This window comes from Anticarsia gemmatalis, chromosome 19, assembly GCF_050436995.1.
Source record: "Anticarsia gemmatalis isolate Benzon Research Colony breed Stoneville strain chromosome 19, ilAntGemm2 primary, whole genome shotgun sequence".
In the NCBI taxonomy this organism is placed as follows: Eukaryota; Metazoa; Arthropoda; class Insecta; order Lepidoptera; family Erebidae; genus Anticarsia; species Anticarsia gemmatalis.
The window spans coordinates 1,315,381-1,329,411 of record NC_134763.1 but is presented as its reverse complement, the minus strand read 5'-3'; the positions used below and the strand labels follow the sequence as shown (position 1 = coordinate 1,329,411).

General features: G+C 35.2%; 1 protein-coding gene across 5 annotated transcripts in view; it reads left to right on the top strand.

The window, feature by feature from the left end:
• The window catches only part of hth (Meis homeobox homothorax), a 290,065-nt gene that overhangs the window by 190,832 nt on the left and 85,202 nt on the right, over window positions 1–14,031 (top strand). For all 5 annotated transcript variants that reach the window (XM_076126853.1, XM_076126854.1, XM_076126852.1 and 2 more), the window contains one exon: window positions 5,467–5,615. In XM_076126853.1, the coding sequence (XP_075982968.1) occupies window positions 5,467–5,615 (149 nt within the window). The remainder of the gene's footprint in view (window positions 1–5,466; window positions 5,616–14,031) is intronic.

Below are 14,031 nucleotides of genomic sequence, written 5' to 3'. Positions count from 1 at the left end.
TCATAATTTTATGTCTCGTCTTTACCTACCCCTATGAAAAGAAGGCGTGATTTATGTATGTATGTAAAATAACAGTTAAAGATTCATAAGAAAAATAACAATATGACAAATCATAAAAAATAAATTTGCCGTACAAAAAATATTTTTTTTATTTTATCGATAAAATTTTCCCATCACTAGTAAGCGCGTGCTTCCATTTGATTGGCGTAACTCGATATTCCCTGCACTCATTTGCGCCCTGCACTAATGTCGGGTGGCGCTATAAATCTCGCAGTGTCACCGGCAGAACTCAAGGCTTGTGTCTAATGATCTAAACGAACACTATACGTGGATTTAAAATAGTAAAAATTACTAAAATTATGTTTGTATAGAAATTAAGATATATTTACCTTATAGCTGACCTGCGCGACTTCGCTTGCGTGTACCTATAGCAGAATATTTTTTATTGAAGAAAATCAATTGTGTGTAATTTAATCCTAGATGTAGTTATCTTTAAGCAAAATTTTGACAAAATTAGTTCAATACCTTAGCTGTAGTTATATCGGACAGATGCATTTATAATATAAGTATTCAATTAAATAGAAAACTATTTTGTTACGATTCTTCAAAGGATAGAAAAGCTAAAATACCATCTGAACCATATCTTATGAAAAGATTGCTTTACCCACTGATAATTTACCAACCTTTGACGACAACTGGCTATGAAAGTTTCACAGAAAAACAAGCAAAAATGACATAAATAAATAAATAAGCGAACTTTTTCGTAATTGTATACTCTTATAATAAAATAAGTAAAAAGTAACGATTCGTAATAGACATCAGCCCACGCTTCACTTAAACCCGTTATTACGTAGGCGATGTCTATTTATATAAAGATTATCATCTAAATAATAATACTACTGAGATTTTGTATAACTTTGGAAATACCTATATTCTTCTTGTCGTATGGTTAGTGGTCAACCTAGTGTCAAAGTTGTTCAAGCCGAAGGCCTTTGACGTGGCTTAACGGCTGTAATTGACAACAATCGGGACCGACTTTTTACGAGCCCTTCGAAGCACGGAGACAGCCAGCTGAAATACCACTATACAATCACCCATCTATTGAATGACAAAAGTTGCTTAACCTACAGATCGTTTACCGATCGGTGAGCAAAACTGGCTATAGGCGCCTCATATACCTATATTCAATGTTAGACAGCTCACAGCGAAAAACACAAAACAACTAGGTAAAAATGCATTTAATTCTGGTAAAAAAACATGTTTGGTGATAAAAAGTCTAGTCTATGCCAAGGTATGAATTTGAAAAAATTCTACACAAAATTTCATGGAAATCTGTTCAGTAGTTAAGCCGTAAAGGGGTCAAAAATAGACAAGGCTTGCACATTCGTAATTATGGTTCTGATCAAACGTAGAAATTATTTAGTTTTATCACTGCTAAATAAGTTTCGATTACCTTATCAACTAGAATATTGACAGATCTATTACAGCCATTTATCTATCGGTTAAATTAACCAACACTTACAAAATCACCCTTAAAATATATCTACTAAAAACATTTTCAAAAGCCAAAAATAGAAAAACAAAGTTTGTAACCGCATAGGCGCGTGCCCCAGCACGAGGGTCGTAGATTCGGTGTCGGGTTGCGGCAATCGGCTTACAAACGCCATGGGACTCCACACCATGGCGGATTAACGCTAATGAGTAGGTTCGCTTGTTACCCATGACACCACACCATGAGAATATATTTCAATATCATTGTAACATTGGTTTATTGTTTTTATGTGTAAAAATGAGAAAAAAAATAGTGATTTAAAAAGCTATCTGTGATTTGAGAATTTCCTCTATTTTGAAGTTAGGTAAAATATTTTGGTGTTTTATTGCTAAAGTTTCTGGCGAAATGAGAATTTCCTCTTTTTTGAAGTTGGGTAAAATTAAGTTGTTTTTTTGCTGAATTAATTAATAAAATGATACTTAAGATTGAATAAACAATTATACAAAAATAGAGCCAAAAGAAAGAAATAAATGAGTAATAACAGTCTCTGAAAGTAAAAAAATGTGAAATATATGGTAGGTATCTTCTAAGTCAGTCAGTAACAAAAATATCTTAATTTATTATATTAATTAAATAATTAAACCAAAAATCTTAAAATCCAGTTAATAAAGTCATTTAAAACATCAAATTTTAGTACTAATTCAATCTATAACATCAATTTTACGATCCACAAAATAGCTATCAATGATCATATGAAAATTAGTCCGCCATTACGATTTAGACGTAAAAAATACATAAAATATGACCATGAAGTGTTAACTATCATATTAATATAAAAACTACGATTATTTTTACGATATTACCCGAAAAATTGTTATATTAAGTAGCCCTTGGTTATAAAATGTTTATATTTTTATAACTTATCGTATCGGTTTCGTTAAACAATTCATGATTTTTATGATTTTGATTCCGAATCTCAACAAAATAGGTTTGACTGACTCCCAGTTTCTGAGGTACATTTAGCGGTAGTTTATCTATTCAATAGCGTTTTTTATATGAGTTTAAACGCTATCGAATGGATAAACTACCTCTAAATGTACCTTAGAAACTGGGGGTAAATGAGTAGCGCGGTTCCACTCGCGTTTATTGCTCTTTCAGGGGTATTTTTTTTGGGAAATTAGTTCATGGTTGATCCTGAGTCTACTTACAGGCTAAATTCTACTTGTGAAAGCGTATCAGACAGAAAGGCATATTTTGCATTTATAATGTTTGTATGCATAGATGAAATTATTTTCGCATTAATCTAAAATCATAGCTCTTATAATTTGGTCACAGATTTTGTATGTTTGTAAACTTATTTCGGTGAAAGATTTGTATGTTTGTAAAATGTATGAAATATCTATCAATCAAATCAAAAATATCAAGTTTTTTTTCTCAAAATTTTCTTGTAATAAGGGAAAACTGGCTACATATTTCATTATATTCAATTGCATGTACTAGGATGCCAGAAATAGTAGGATCATGATTGGATTCATCTCGATATCTTTATGAGTTTGTATCACGCATTGAAATAATCACATTACTTGGATGCAAGCAGCGTGAATGTCATTGCGACCCGCTTGTACATAAATTGAAATGAAGACATTTTATAAATGAATACCAATACTTTTACATATTGTTTTCTTACGAATATACATAATAACATTTGCATGGAATTCCACTGATTAATTCAGTTTGTTTTTTAGTTTCTGCCTATCCGCGTAAAGGCGTGATTTTACGAAAACAGTCAAGACTTTGAGAATAATGTTGTAACTCAGGTAATTGGGTTGTAGAGGTCTGATAGGCAGTCGCTCCATGTAAAATACTGATATTCTGCTGCAACCGGTGAGACTGGAAGCTGACTCCAACATAGTTGGAAGAAAGGCTAGGCTAATGATGATTCCAAAATCCGATTTATAGGAACATAGATTTTAAAACGAAAGGGTTCCTGAAAAGTTTCTTAAACTTAAAAAAAACTGCTTTTAATTAAACACATTTAATAGACAATCACATAAATCATGTCTTTCCTAACAAAAAATATAAAAAAAAAAACATAAATAAAGTCATTTAAAACAATGCGAATGCATCAACAATTTTTAATTGGATAAAACGAAGGCGACGCAAACTGCACTAGTTGACTTTTCGCACGAATATCTGTTGTTTGTGCGCCACCATGCAGGGGTGTATTAGACACATTAGGGGTAGTTCCCATGTGTGCGTCGAGTAAGATGAATTAGGGGATTACTATACTGCATCATGCAACTGCACTCTGATTTTTCACGCTAATACTATTTATACAGGATGACTAAAAATTAACTATAGTTATTTTATTATTTTTTGTCGAAAATATAGTGATTCCAGAATGGTGTGTAGTTTAGTTTGATTGTAACGTTTTCTATGCCTGTATGAATAAAATTTAAATTAAATTTCAAAACAAAGCCACGCCAATAAAACAACGTTTAACAAAAAACTTTTAAAACGTAATTTGGTAATATAAATCTCAGTACACGTATAAAACAATTACACAGACAATAATCCCGTTGTTTTTGTCAAAATGGTAACGTTTTATTGTGTCTTGTACACCCTATATCGCGATGGGGAGGGGGCGCAGTGTCGAGGGGCGGCGGGTAATGGCCTAAGAGTAATTTTATTACTTTGCCCCTATTACCATCACAATGTGCATGCCACCGGTCGAATGAGATACGCGTACTCGATACACTCGCGCAACGACACACGTTTTTATCGATAAAACGACAATGCGACACGGCACAACACTATTTCGTTCACTGAATTACACAGTGTTGTCGCTTTTTTGCAAGATGCGCTTAAAAGCTGAAAATAAAAAGCAAATTCCGCTTTATATTATTAACGACAACAGAGTGTAAGATGCTCACCCCGCTTCGTACTGATTCGATTTGTTCCTGTTACGATGAATATTTGATACGGCTCAGTGCACGCTAATTTGTTTATCCTGTTCCCCGTTCCTGCTCTCCTGGTACCTGTACTACAGAATCCAAAATTATCCACATTTATTATTTAGAGGAAAAAAGTATCAGATGCCTGTACCGTTTCGGGTAGACGCTGTGAGGCCAACCCTTAAATTTCTGATGATTTTCTATATAAAACCAAACATATTTACTTATTTAGGTTAGCCAATATTTGTAGAGGCGAGAGCTCAGTAGCCAACTCGTAAATTGGCATGCTGGAATTTATCGCGCACACTCCATTTCATATATTGTAATTTTGTCGAATCCAATCTCTTGGTACACGAGAACAATAAGTATATGGAGTTAACTTTTCAATAAATAAAATTAGCGAAACAAATGAATATAAATGTACAATTTCAACTATTCGCTATCTTCAAACGGTGGTATCATAAAATCATGACGTAAACGCATATAAGAAACCCAGTAAGAATTAATTAACCGTAGGTAACAGGGAGATAGAAATCGGCAGTGGTGTGTCAGGTGATTAAATAAATACAACTTGGCATTTCTAATTAATATGCCAGACGCAGTTTGATAAGACGCTCTCGTGTTCTTACGGGACATCTCCTGCGCTCACTAACTGCCTGGTACTCGATTAACACGCTGTTATAATTATATGAAATTTGTCTTGTGTACGTGTTTTCTCTTATCTCGGAGACATGTTATATCAAGTTTTCTATATACTACTTATGTGGTATCGGCGGGGAATAGTGTTTATTTTGTGTCAGTGTATGTATGCCTTACGATGGAAACTGTGTCTTATGTAAAACATCTTGAACTTAAAATAAATGTAACCCATTAATGTCTTACTACTGGGCAAGGGTCTCCTCGCGTAATAAGGGAGGGGTTAGGCCTTGAGTCCATCACACTGGCCAGGACTTTACGTACCTTCAAAAGTTAACTTCTTAGTTCATAATTCTCAAGCGCAATTCACTGTGTATTGTCCAGGTGACGCAAGCAACGCGAGTATCGGCTCCGGAGAGGGCACGGGGGAGGAGGACGACGACACCAACGGCAAGAAGAATCAGAAGAAGAGGGGCATCTTCCCGAAGGTCGCCACCAACATACTGCGGGCGTGGCTGTTTCAGCACTTAACGGTCAGTACCAACTCTCTCACTAACTTTTAGAGGATTTTTTGACCACGAGTGCAATACAATATCAAGAGCAATAATCATTATTGACTTACAGTTTCGACAAAAAAATATCACTGAAAATTAATTTGTATTTATTTGTTAAAACTAATTTGTTAATTACAAGTCAGCTTTCGACCAACCTGCAACCTGCGCCGAAACGTTAGGCATTATAAGGTAAAATGCGTGTTCGCGTTAATTCCCGTATTCTATTATACAATAAACATGCAACGCGAGAGTTTAAAAGTTGTAATTTTACAATCATTAAGTATTGATTGTTTACTAATAGCCAATGATTATACTGATTTTATCATACTAAAAAGTACGATTGATAATGTCACAGCATCTATATGTTGCCCGTAAATTTTCTACTTTCTAGTAAATCTTTTGATACAAAATTCTAGCCCATGGAATTCCCTCCAGCCTCCAAGCCAATATAACAAGTCGTTCTCAGTGTTTCCCGGTAGGAAAAACCTAATTTTATTCTAAACTAGAACCAGCATGTCATTTGTACGTGTGAACTAAATGCCTTCAACACTGGATTTGAATACCAAAGTGATATAAGTGGAAAGTGATCATGAGAAAATAGGATTGTCGCCTTAATGTGGTCTTAAAATACGGATTGTAGAAACAATTAAGGTAATATTAGTAGTTTACGACTAAAAGAACTCTCCTAAATAAATGATTCGTTATATTTTTTTCCTTGCAAACCATTTTAATACATTTTCGTTGCTCAGTTCAGTAGTTAAACGTCGACTGATAGTTCCAAGAACCACAAAACGGTATCCAATGCGCGCAAACTCCCGACTAACAGTAACTACCGAAACCTTTGTAGCTCAATGAAAAATTTATTGGCGCTGGAAATTTTTAATTGAAAAGCGTCGCGTCCGCAGGCTGGCTTGTGGTCCCGTCACACTCAATGCACCATTGTGATCCGATTTTAAAAGTTACCCAACAATGCCTGTATGTATGTGTTTTATAGCGGTTTTCTGCGTAAATCGCAATTTCCCGCGCCCGGAATTATGGCTTTCTTTTTTTTTCGGTGGCGTTCTTTTTTCAGTTTGGGTGTACTGTTTAAATTGTTCTGATTTTGAAACGTGTTTTAGACTCTTTAGATTATTTTGAATGTTTTTTTCCTAATATACATTTAATCAACATTATTTGATGTCGCGGAGTATAAATTATTTGTACCGTTAAATACATACAGTTCGCAGTATTTGTTTTTATTGCAATACTGTGGGAATAGAATTCCAACTGAATAAATAAACATCAAGTCGATTGAAGGGGACAAGTGCAGCCCCGAGTTAAATCTGATTGATGGAAAATTTAACAAAAAAGTAAAAACATTAGCATAAGACTAGGGCATCAGGGAGGCGAGACAATCGTGAGTGCACGACTCAGTGTTGCGTAGTAATTTCTAGAATGGATACAGAGGGGTTGGCGGGGTGGCGAGGGAGGGGCGGAGAGGGTGCAATTTCATTACCGGTCCGGATCCGCGGCCATAAATCACCAGGGCCGAAGAAGGCGCTCGGTGCGCTCAGCGCTGTTCAGGTGACGCTCACAAAGTCGCCTGAGCCCCGGTATTTCTGTTTCATTCGAAGCGAGCCCACTCCAATCCCACTTTCTTTATGACTATGAATTCCGCGAATTTTCGGTACGCTCCCGTTGAGTTACACGAGCAAGTTTTAATTACAATCTTCGGTGAGCCTTTCACAATTAGCTCGCTCGCTAAAATATCTGCATCTCTGATGTTTCTAAAAAGATATTCTCGTAGTCCAACGGCTCGAACTTTAAAAAGTATCCGTCGACAATCGAATTAGGGAGCTTTTAGCGCGTTACGTTTGCCACGTTTTTGCGCATCGCTTGTCCGCGCCCATTACCGCTCTCCAAATTACTTATAATTGCTTCGCTTAGCGCTAAGTGCTTTCATTATGGGCTCCCTGTAACACAGTTCCGCTGCAGCTCGGGACGCCGCAGCTAACTCGACGATGAATATTTTTATAGTTTGTGAATTTCGCGTGTGACAGCGCCGATGAAATGCGGTCGGTCATAGACAACACTCGAAATCGGCGCAAAAAGAGCGTTCGACCCATATATCGGGCGTGAAACTGCATAGCTGTCACTTTGACGTTTGTAATATTCATTCGATTACGCGCCGCGGGAAATGGAACGCCGCGCGGTGACAGCCGCCACCTGCGCCGCGCGCTGATTGGTCCGCGCCGCAGCCCGCGCCTGAAACAAATGAATGCTTGTCCCACGTTCGAAATTCGAATCCTTGACCACAAAGGTCGAGTGTTGGAACAGTTGGAATATGGAGCGATTGATATGCGATTACACAGTAACAGCGCATCGAATCGAATGAAGCGTTTGAATTAATTCCGCAGCCTCGAGCTCGACCAAAAAGGGAAGTGAAATGATCTGGTGGTAACACGAGTCGTGAGTATTGTATGCGAATTTAAATTCAGTGCAGTGCATGCGATATTGGTAACAATCCGAATGTCCGTGACTGCGAGCGTTTTGAATTTTAAAATTGCCCGCGGTACGTGTAATAACGGTCGTGTTTGAATTTCATAGATTTTGTACGGATAGCGTGTACTTTGTTACCGCAGATTGGCTTTGTAGAAAATAATAACGGTTGATCGCCGATAAGAAGGTATTACTTCAATTTTTGGCTGTATTAATTACGGTAAAGTTAAAAATTCTCGGTCATTATTTAACTTGGCTTCGAATTAGTTTGTACAATGTTAATATATACGCACTGAGGCGAAATCGAAACGTCTTAATCCCGACACGCAAACTTTCGACTTACATCATCCGCTAATCGTCAAATCCTACACAGACGCTGCAAATCTCACATAATGCCACACCTGGAACGCTCCCGAAAATTCCCGAAAGAAAATAATATTGAATAACACCGGTCTTAGTACAAATCCTACCCGGCTGCCTTAAGCCCTTTCGGGGGGCTAAAAATAATTATAAGTCCGTAATAATCCCGCGACAGGGCGCCCGTCGAGCGACATAACTCTATATTGTTTTTGGTTGCGCCCACTTGCTTGCTTTCATGATCTCCTGGTAATTTATAACGTCTTTCACATCGGTAATGACATTGTTTTGATTGTTAACAATGTATTTAATGATTATGATGATGCTTTACTGCTTCTATTTTTAATTAATTTTGTTAAGAAACTTGGTTAAACATAACTACCATATTTATGAATTGTTTTGTAATAAATTCAAAAGAGTAAAGCTTAATTAATTATTTAAGACACGTAGCTATCATAGAATCGATAATGGTAAATGACTACAACATGTTTAAATTCCATAACATTAAAAAAACAGAACAAATATTTTTACAAAAATCAGCTGACTAACTTCACTCAAAAACATACAGCGAAAAAATGAACACATAGAGTCAAATTCCTCAAAATAACTCTTATAAATATTACCAATATTAAACACGAAGTACCAGGCGATAATAAATTGCAGGATGTTATCCTTGTTGTCTAGAATTACCTAAGTGTCAGGTTGCCTTTGCGAACCACCGCGGCGGAATGAACTTAGATCATTGTACGAGATAACACGCTATGCATGATACAACGCACTTGACTGAAGTTTTCCTGATAGATTAATTTTATAGTTAAATGAATAACAGGAATATTGAATAGTTCTTAGATAATAATAGTTTACTTAAGGATCTTAAACGAGTAGTATTTTTTTTTATTTTTTGTTTGGTTAAATAATTAAAGCGATACCAAATTACTTCTATATTTTTTCGCTAATTAGTAAAGGCATAAATTACCGAACTACTACTGAAATTGTTGTTAAAAGAATACGTATAGGTTATTATAACTCTAAACCGGATTTCGTTCAAAGTAAGCATAAACTAAGACCATCAAGGCAGTTATTTTATTAATATGATGCTTGCTAGAAATACATGTCTCGCACCGAGAATATTTCCTATGTAAAGTACAACATACATACATACACGCATACATTATCTAACAAATGGCGTTCTCTGGTTTACTTCTATGGGAAGAAGGCGTGATTTTATGTATGTACATACATATATGTATCATGCAAACTTAATATTTTATCGTTTTTAATGTAAGGCGACGTAATCAAAAGCTTTACTAAATATATAAACAGGAGCTCGCCAAGGACTTATTCTGAAACCACGACTGATGTCCATGGAAATATTACACAATTCTCTTTTTTTTCTACCCCAACCCCCTTATTTAGGGCTAAGGGCATCTCGTAAGTTTTACTTTTGGACGCAAGGGCAAATTGCGAGCGAATCCGGCCAATGAGAATTTATTAATATTGGAGCGAGCGGTGGACACGAAATTAAGTTATAAAAATGTTTATTTTCTTTGGGAGAAGCAATGGATGGACTCTGATTGTTCTTGTGTAAAAACTAGGGGTTTATGCACTTGTTATTGATGTTGTTTTTGTTACTTATGTGTGGATGTAGATTGGTGTTTGTTTACCTTAAGAAACTGATAGTGTTACCTGAAATACTACAATTTTACTTATGGTGGTAGCACTTTGCAAATGTTTTTAAGACGTTATTACACCAAAATCTTGTGAAATCGGTTTACAAAAGATGCATACAAACTGAAAGACCTTTCTTTATATTCTTTGTAGTTTAAACTCCTTATATTATTTGTGTATATTTCACACGTATCCATATTCAATGTGCAACAACATTTTTCTCAATAACCACTTGACCAACTCATCAATCGCGAATTCCATTTCGCAAGATTCAAATTCGAATTGGAAGACGCAACAACCTACATCTACCTATCCTTGTCTGGCGTTCACAATACACGTATGCAGCTGTCTCGCTTGCTCACTCTATTTCCGGGACAGGCATTTGACTTAAAAAGTGGGGTAGTTTTCGGAAATCTGTTCTGCGAGCAGACGGAAATGATATCTGTCTCAAGCGGGATGTAAAGATGGATTTAGGTGGACAAGCGTGACAATCGCGGGCAGATTAAAAATGTTTTGTGTCTATAACGCGAAAAACGTTGGCAGGAGGTGTGCATTGAGAAAATTGCGAATTGTACTGTATTTTTTGTGAGTTTGTTTTGTAAGACTCGAGTAAAAGTAAGCAGAATCAATTGCTAATTTTACAATCATGCAAGTTATAAACAATGTTTTCAGGAATCATGTTAGTCATAATAAAGTCTAGAGTTAATTCTAGGTTTTTACTTATCCCTAAGTAAGCTAGAAGGTCTTTAACGAGTGTTACTGCTCTGTATCAACTTTCTATGTTGGCGGTCCAAATTTAGAACATCTTATACTTTTTTCAAAGAATTTTCTTACCTTAACATTTTTCGTATTTATTAAGTAAAACAGTTAAAATTGACAACAAAACTTGACTTTTACTTACTAATTTGATGAGCGACACGAATTAACGTACAATCAGACGCTCCGATATCTGCTCACCCCCATGCAGCTAACGCTTGAATAAACTAAACAAGTGTCCTAAGCAAACTGCTATAACTCCGATAATCTATTCCGGCATTGAACCCACTACCCTCGCAAACAAAACCCTTTTGTGGTGTCCTCTTACTAAAAGTATTAATTAAGTTATGATATTGTATATCTTAGATATTGTATTTGTAAAAGAATTCTCCGATTTCGTTGCAAATGGTCTTAATATTACTGACAAGTGGTGTCTCCCGACTTTGTTTGGTTAATTTGCACATACATACGTACATAAAATCACGTCCTTTTCAAATAAAAGCAGGCAAAAACCAGAAAACGTCACTTGGTATGATCCTTACAAACTTCCTTTGCTCTATTCACATTCATACTTCTTTTCATTTGTACAATACACATACATAATAATATGTAAGTTAATTCAGTATAATTATTAATTAATTATCTTTTGAATTATGTTTTCTCAAATTTATAAATAAAAGAACAGTTTATAAGAAACAGTGATTCTGTAGATAACATTTAAGGATTAAAAATCTATACAAAAAAACATGCAAATGTTGTATATCCTTTCCTTAATTATCACATTCAAATCTTACCTTCCATCTATACCAAAAATCTTCGGCCATTTTTGTCTCAAACATAATTATCCTCAACTTTAGCAATCAAACAACTTATCAGTTATCAGAGGATCTGAACAAGAACAGTCATAATGTGGAGTTGACCAAAATTGGCCGGCCCATATCTGGCCGGTGTATCGCGCAGGGGTTGAACCCGCTCCCCCCGGGACGGACTCGTTAAGATAACGCTCTATCTAGTGGACACGGGCTCTCAGGTTACAGGGAAAGCCGGTTAAATTTTTCAGTTTAAATAACTAGTAGGCACAAGGTTTTACCTGGCCGCGATTTCGTTCGTATGTGAAGATTTTTTGGATTAAAAAGCATCTTATGTTCGTAGATTTCTTTAGGTAGAATGTGTCTTAATTATTCAAAGTTATAAAGTTATCTGTGTGCCAAAAATTATTAAATTTATGTCTATAGATTTTGCGTGAATGAGTATCAAACATTAATCGAGAAATCCAGTAAGAAAAATCTCTAAATATGTTTGTAAATTCGAGATTACTTTATCATTATTATTAGTATACTAAATTATTTTTTCTTGTTATTAAAAACGTACTAAGTCTCATAACAAACTCTATTAAAATCTCCAACAAAGTAAAAATATGCAAGATTTTCGCAAATCAATCTCATTTTCGTGTCAAAAATTTGTAAAGCTCTTCAACTTACCTTAGTACAAGTTCTCCTATGTCGTTGTTTGAATCAGATGACCGTGTGTGAGCTGTCACATTTTATATATCATAACGACTGTGACACGTGTGTATGGGCACAGTGTGGGCACGTACTCGTATTATTAGCGGTCGTGTCTGTTGTCAGATAGACCTTACGTGTCAGTGAGGGTAAGTGAGGGTAAGAGACAAATAATTAGAGTGATTTTTATAGTAGAGCCTTGAAATGAGGGATAATTTTTTAACCTGAGAAGTTTTTCTAGATAGATAAATTTATGTGGATTCACGGTTAAATAAACGATACCTTCTTGATTTACTGGTGAATTTTGTAATTAAGAGTCGAATATTGATATCAGGTTATCCTTTTTCTTGTAACTTTGGCTATGGGTTTCCAGGCGTAGATAGATTAGCGTAGAAATCTTTAAGATGTATAGAAAAAAAAAACATATTATTTTTCGTATTCATCCGATTCTTGCTTACTGATTTTTATCAATGTTGTTTCATATCTTAGAATTTCATTTATCACTTATTACACAACTGTTTTCACTAGATATTTAATCCCTAACAACATTTGCCAGAAATTTTAAGGAATGTCGATATATTGACCCTATTCTTTTGATCATCTTCAAATGAGTAGACGTATACTACCGTTAATTATAGCAGTAGATGTGACCAGGCACCATATCATAAACGTCTTCCTAACACCATCAAGTCAAGATATAATATCATATTTGATTAATGTCTCTCCTCTCGCAGTTATTGCGCGAAAAACCCTCATATTCTTAGAAGGTGTTATACCAAATCTAGGGTATATTAAAAAGGGTTCCCTATTTATGTGACAGGTGGCGCAGGTGTGCCAACCATGCAGATATACCCCGGGTTACGAGAGTAATACCCAAGATATATTGTTTTTACCTTTATACGTTTAATGTGTCTTATTGTATGCTTTTTGTTACGTCTTTTTCTTGGAGTACCCGCCGCCATTTTGTTTTTCTTTTTTTTTAAATTTTCGAATCACAACGTGAGTAGGTACAATAGAAAATATTGTATTTAGTTTTTCGATTTTATTAAAATTAGAAGTCTGGGAAACCTAGTTCAGTCAATTTCTGTATCACCTCAAGGTAGACTGGTATAAAATGCCTTTGGTATAAAGTCTGCCTGCATACAACTTTTTATATGAAGCTTAAATAAATAAATATAGGGGAAAGTCGGTTTATTTGGGCCACTTTTTTTCAAATGTGTTTTTGACACAATTTTTTAATTATTTTATTAACAATTGTTACACCAAATTAAACTCCATTTAATTGGCTTTATTTTTATTTAACAATAATCAACATTATAGTTATATATTTATCTCAAATTAACCTAACATGAGATCGGAGCTTTGTTCCAATTTACCAAACCAGCATGGTTAATTGGACCATGGGGTTGCTAAATTAGACTTAAGAGTAAATCTAATCATTTTTTTCAAAAAATATAAATTAAATCTAATATAATTATAAAGGAACTCGAAATCAGCCTTAAATAAAAATCACCTAAGAAAAACAATCATCGCAAATATCAGGATTGGTACAAGTTTGATGATTCCATTTATGGCATCGCACGCATTTCACCCAGTCAACTTTTAGCCCTCTTTTATCCAAATAACTTAATCTA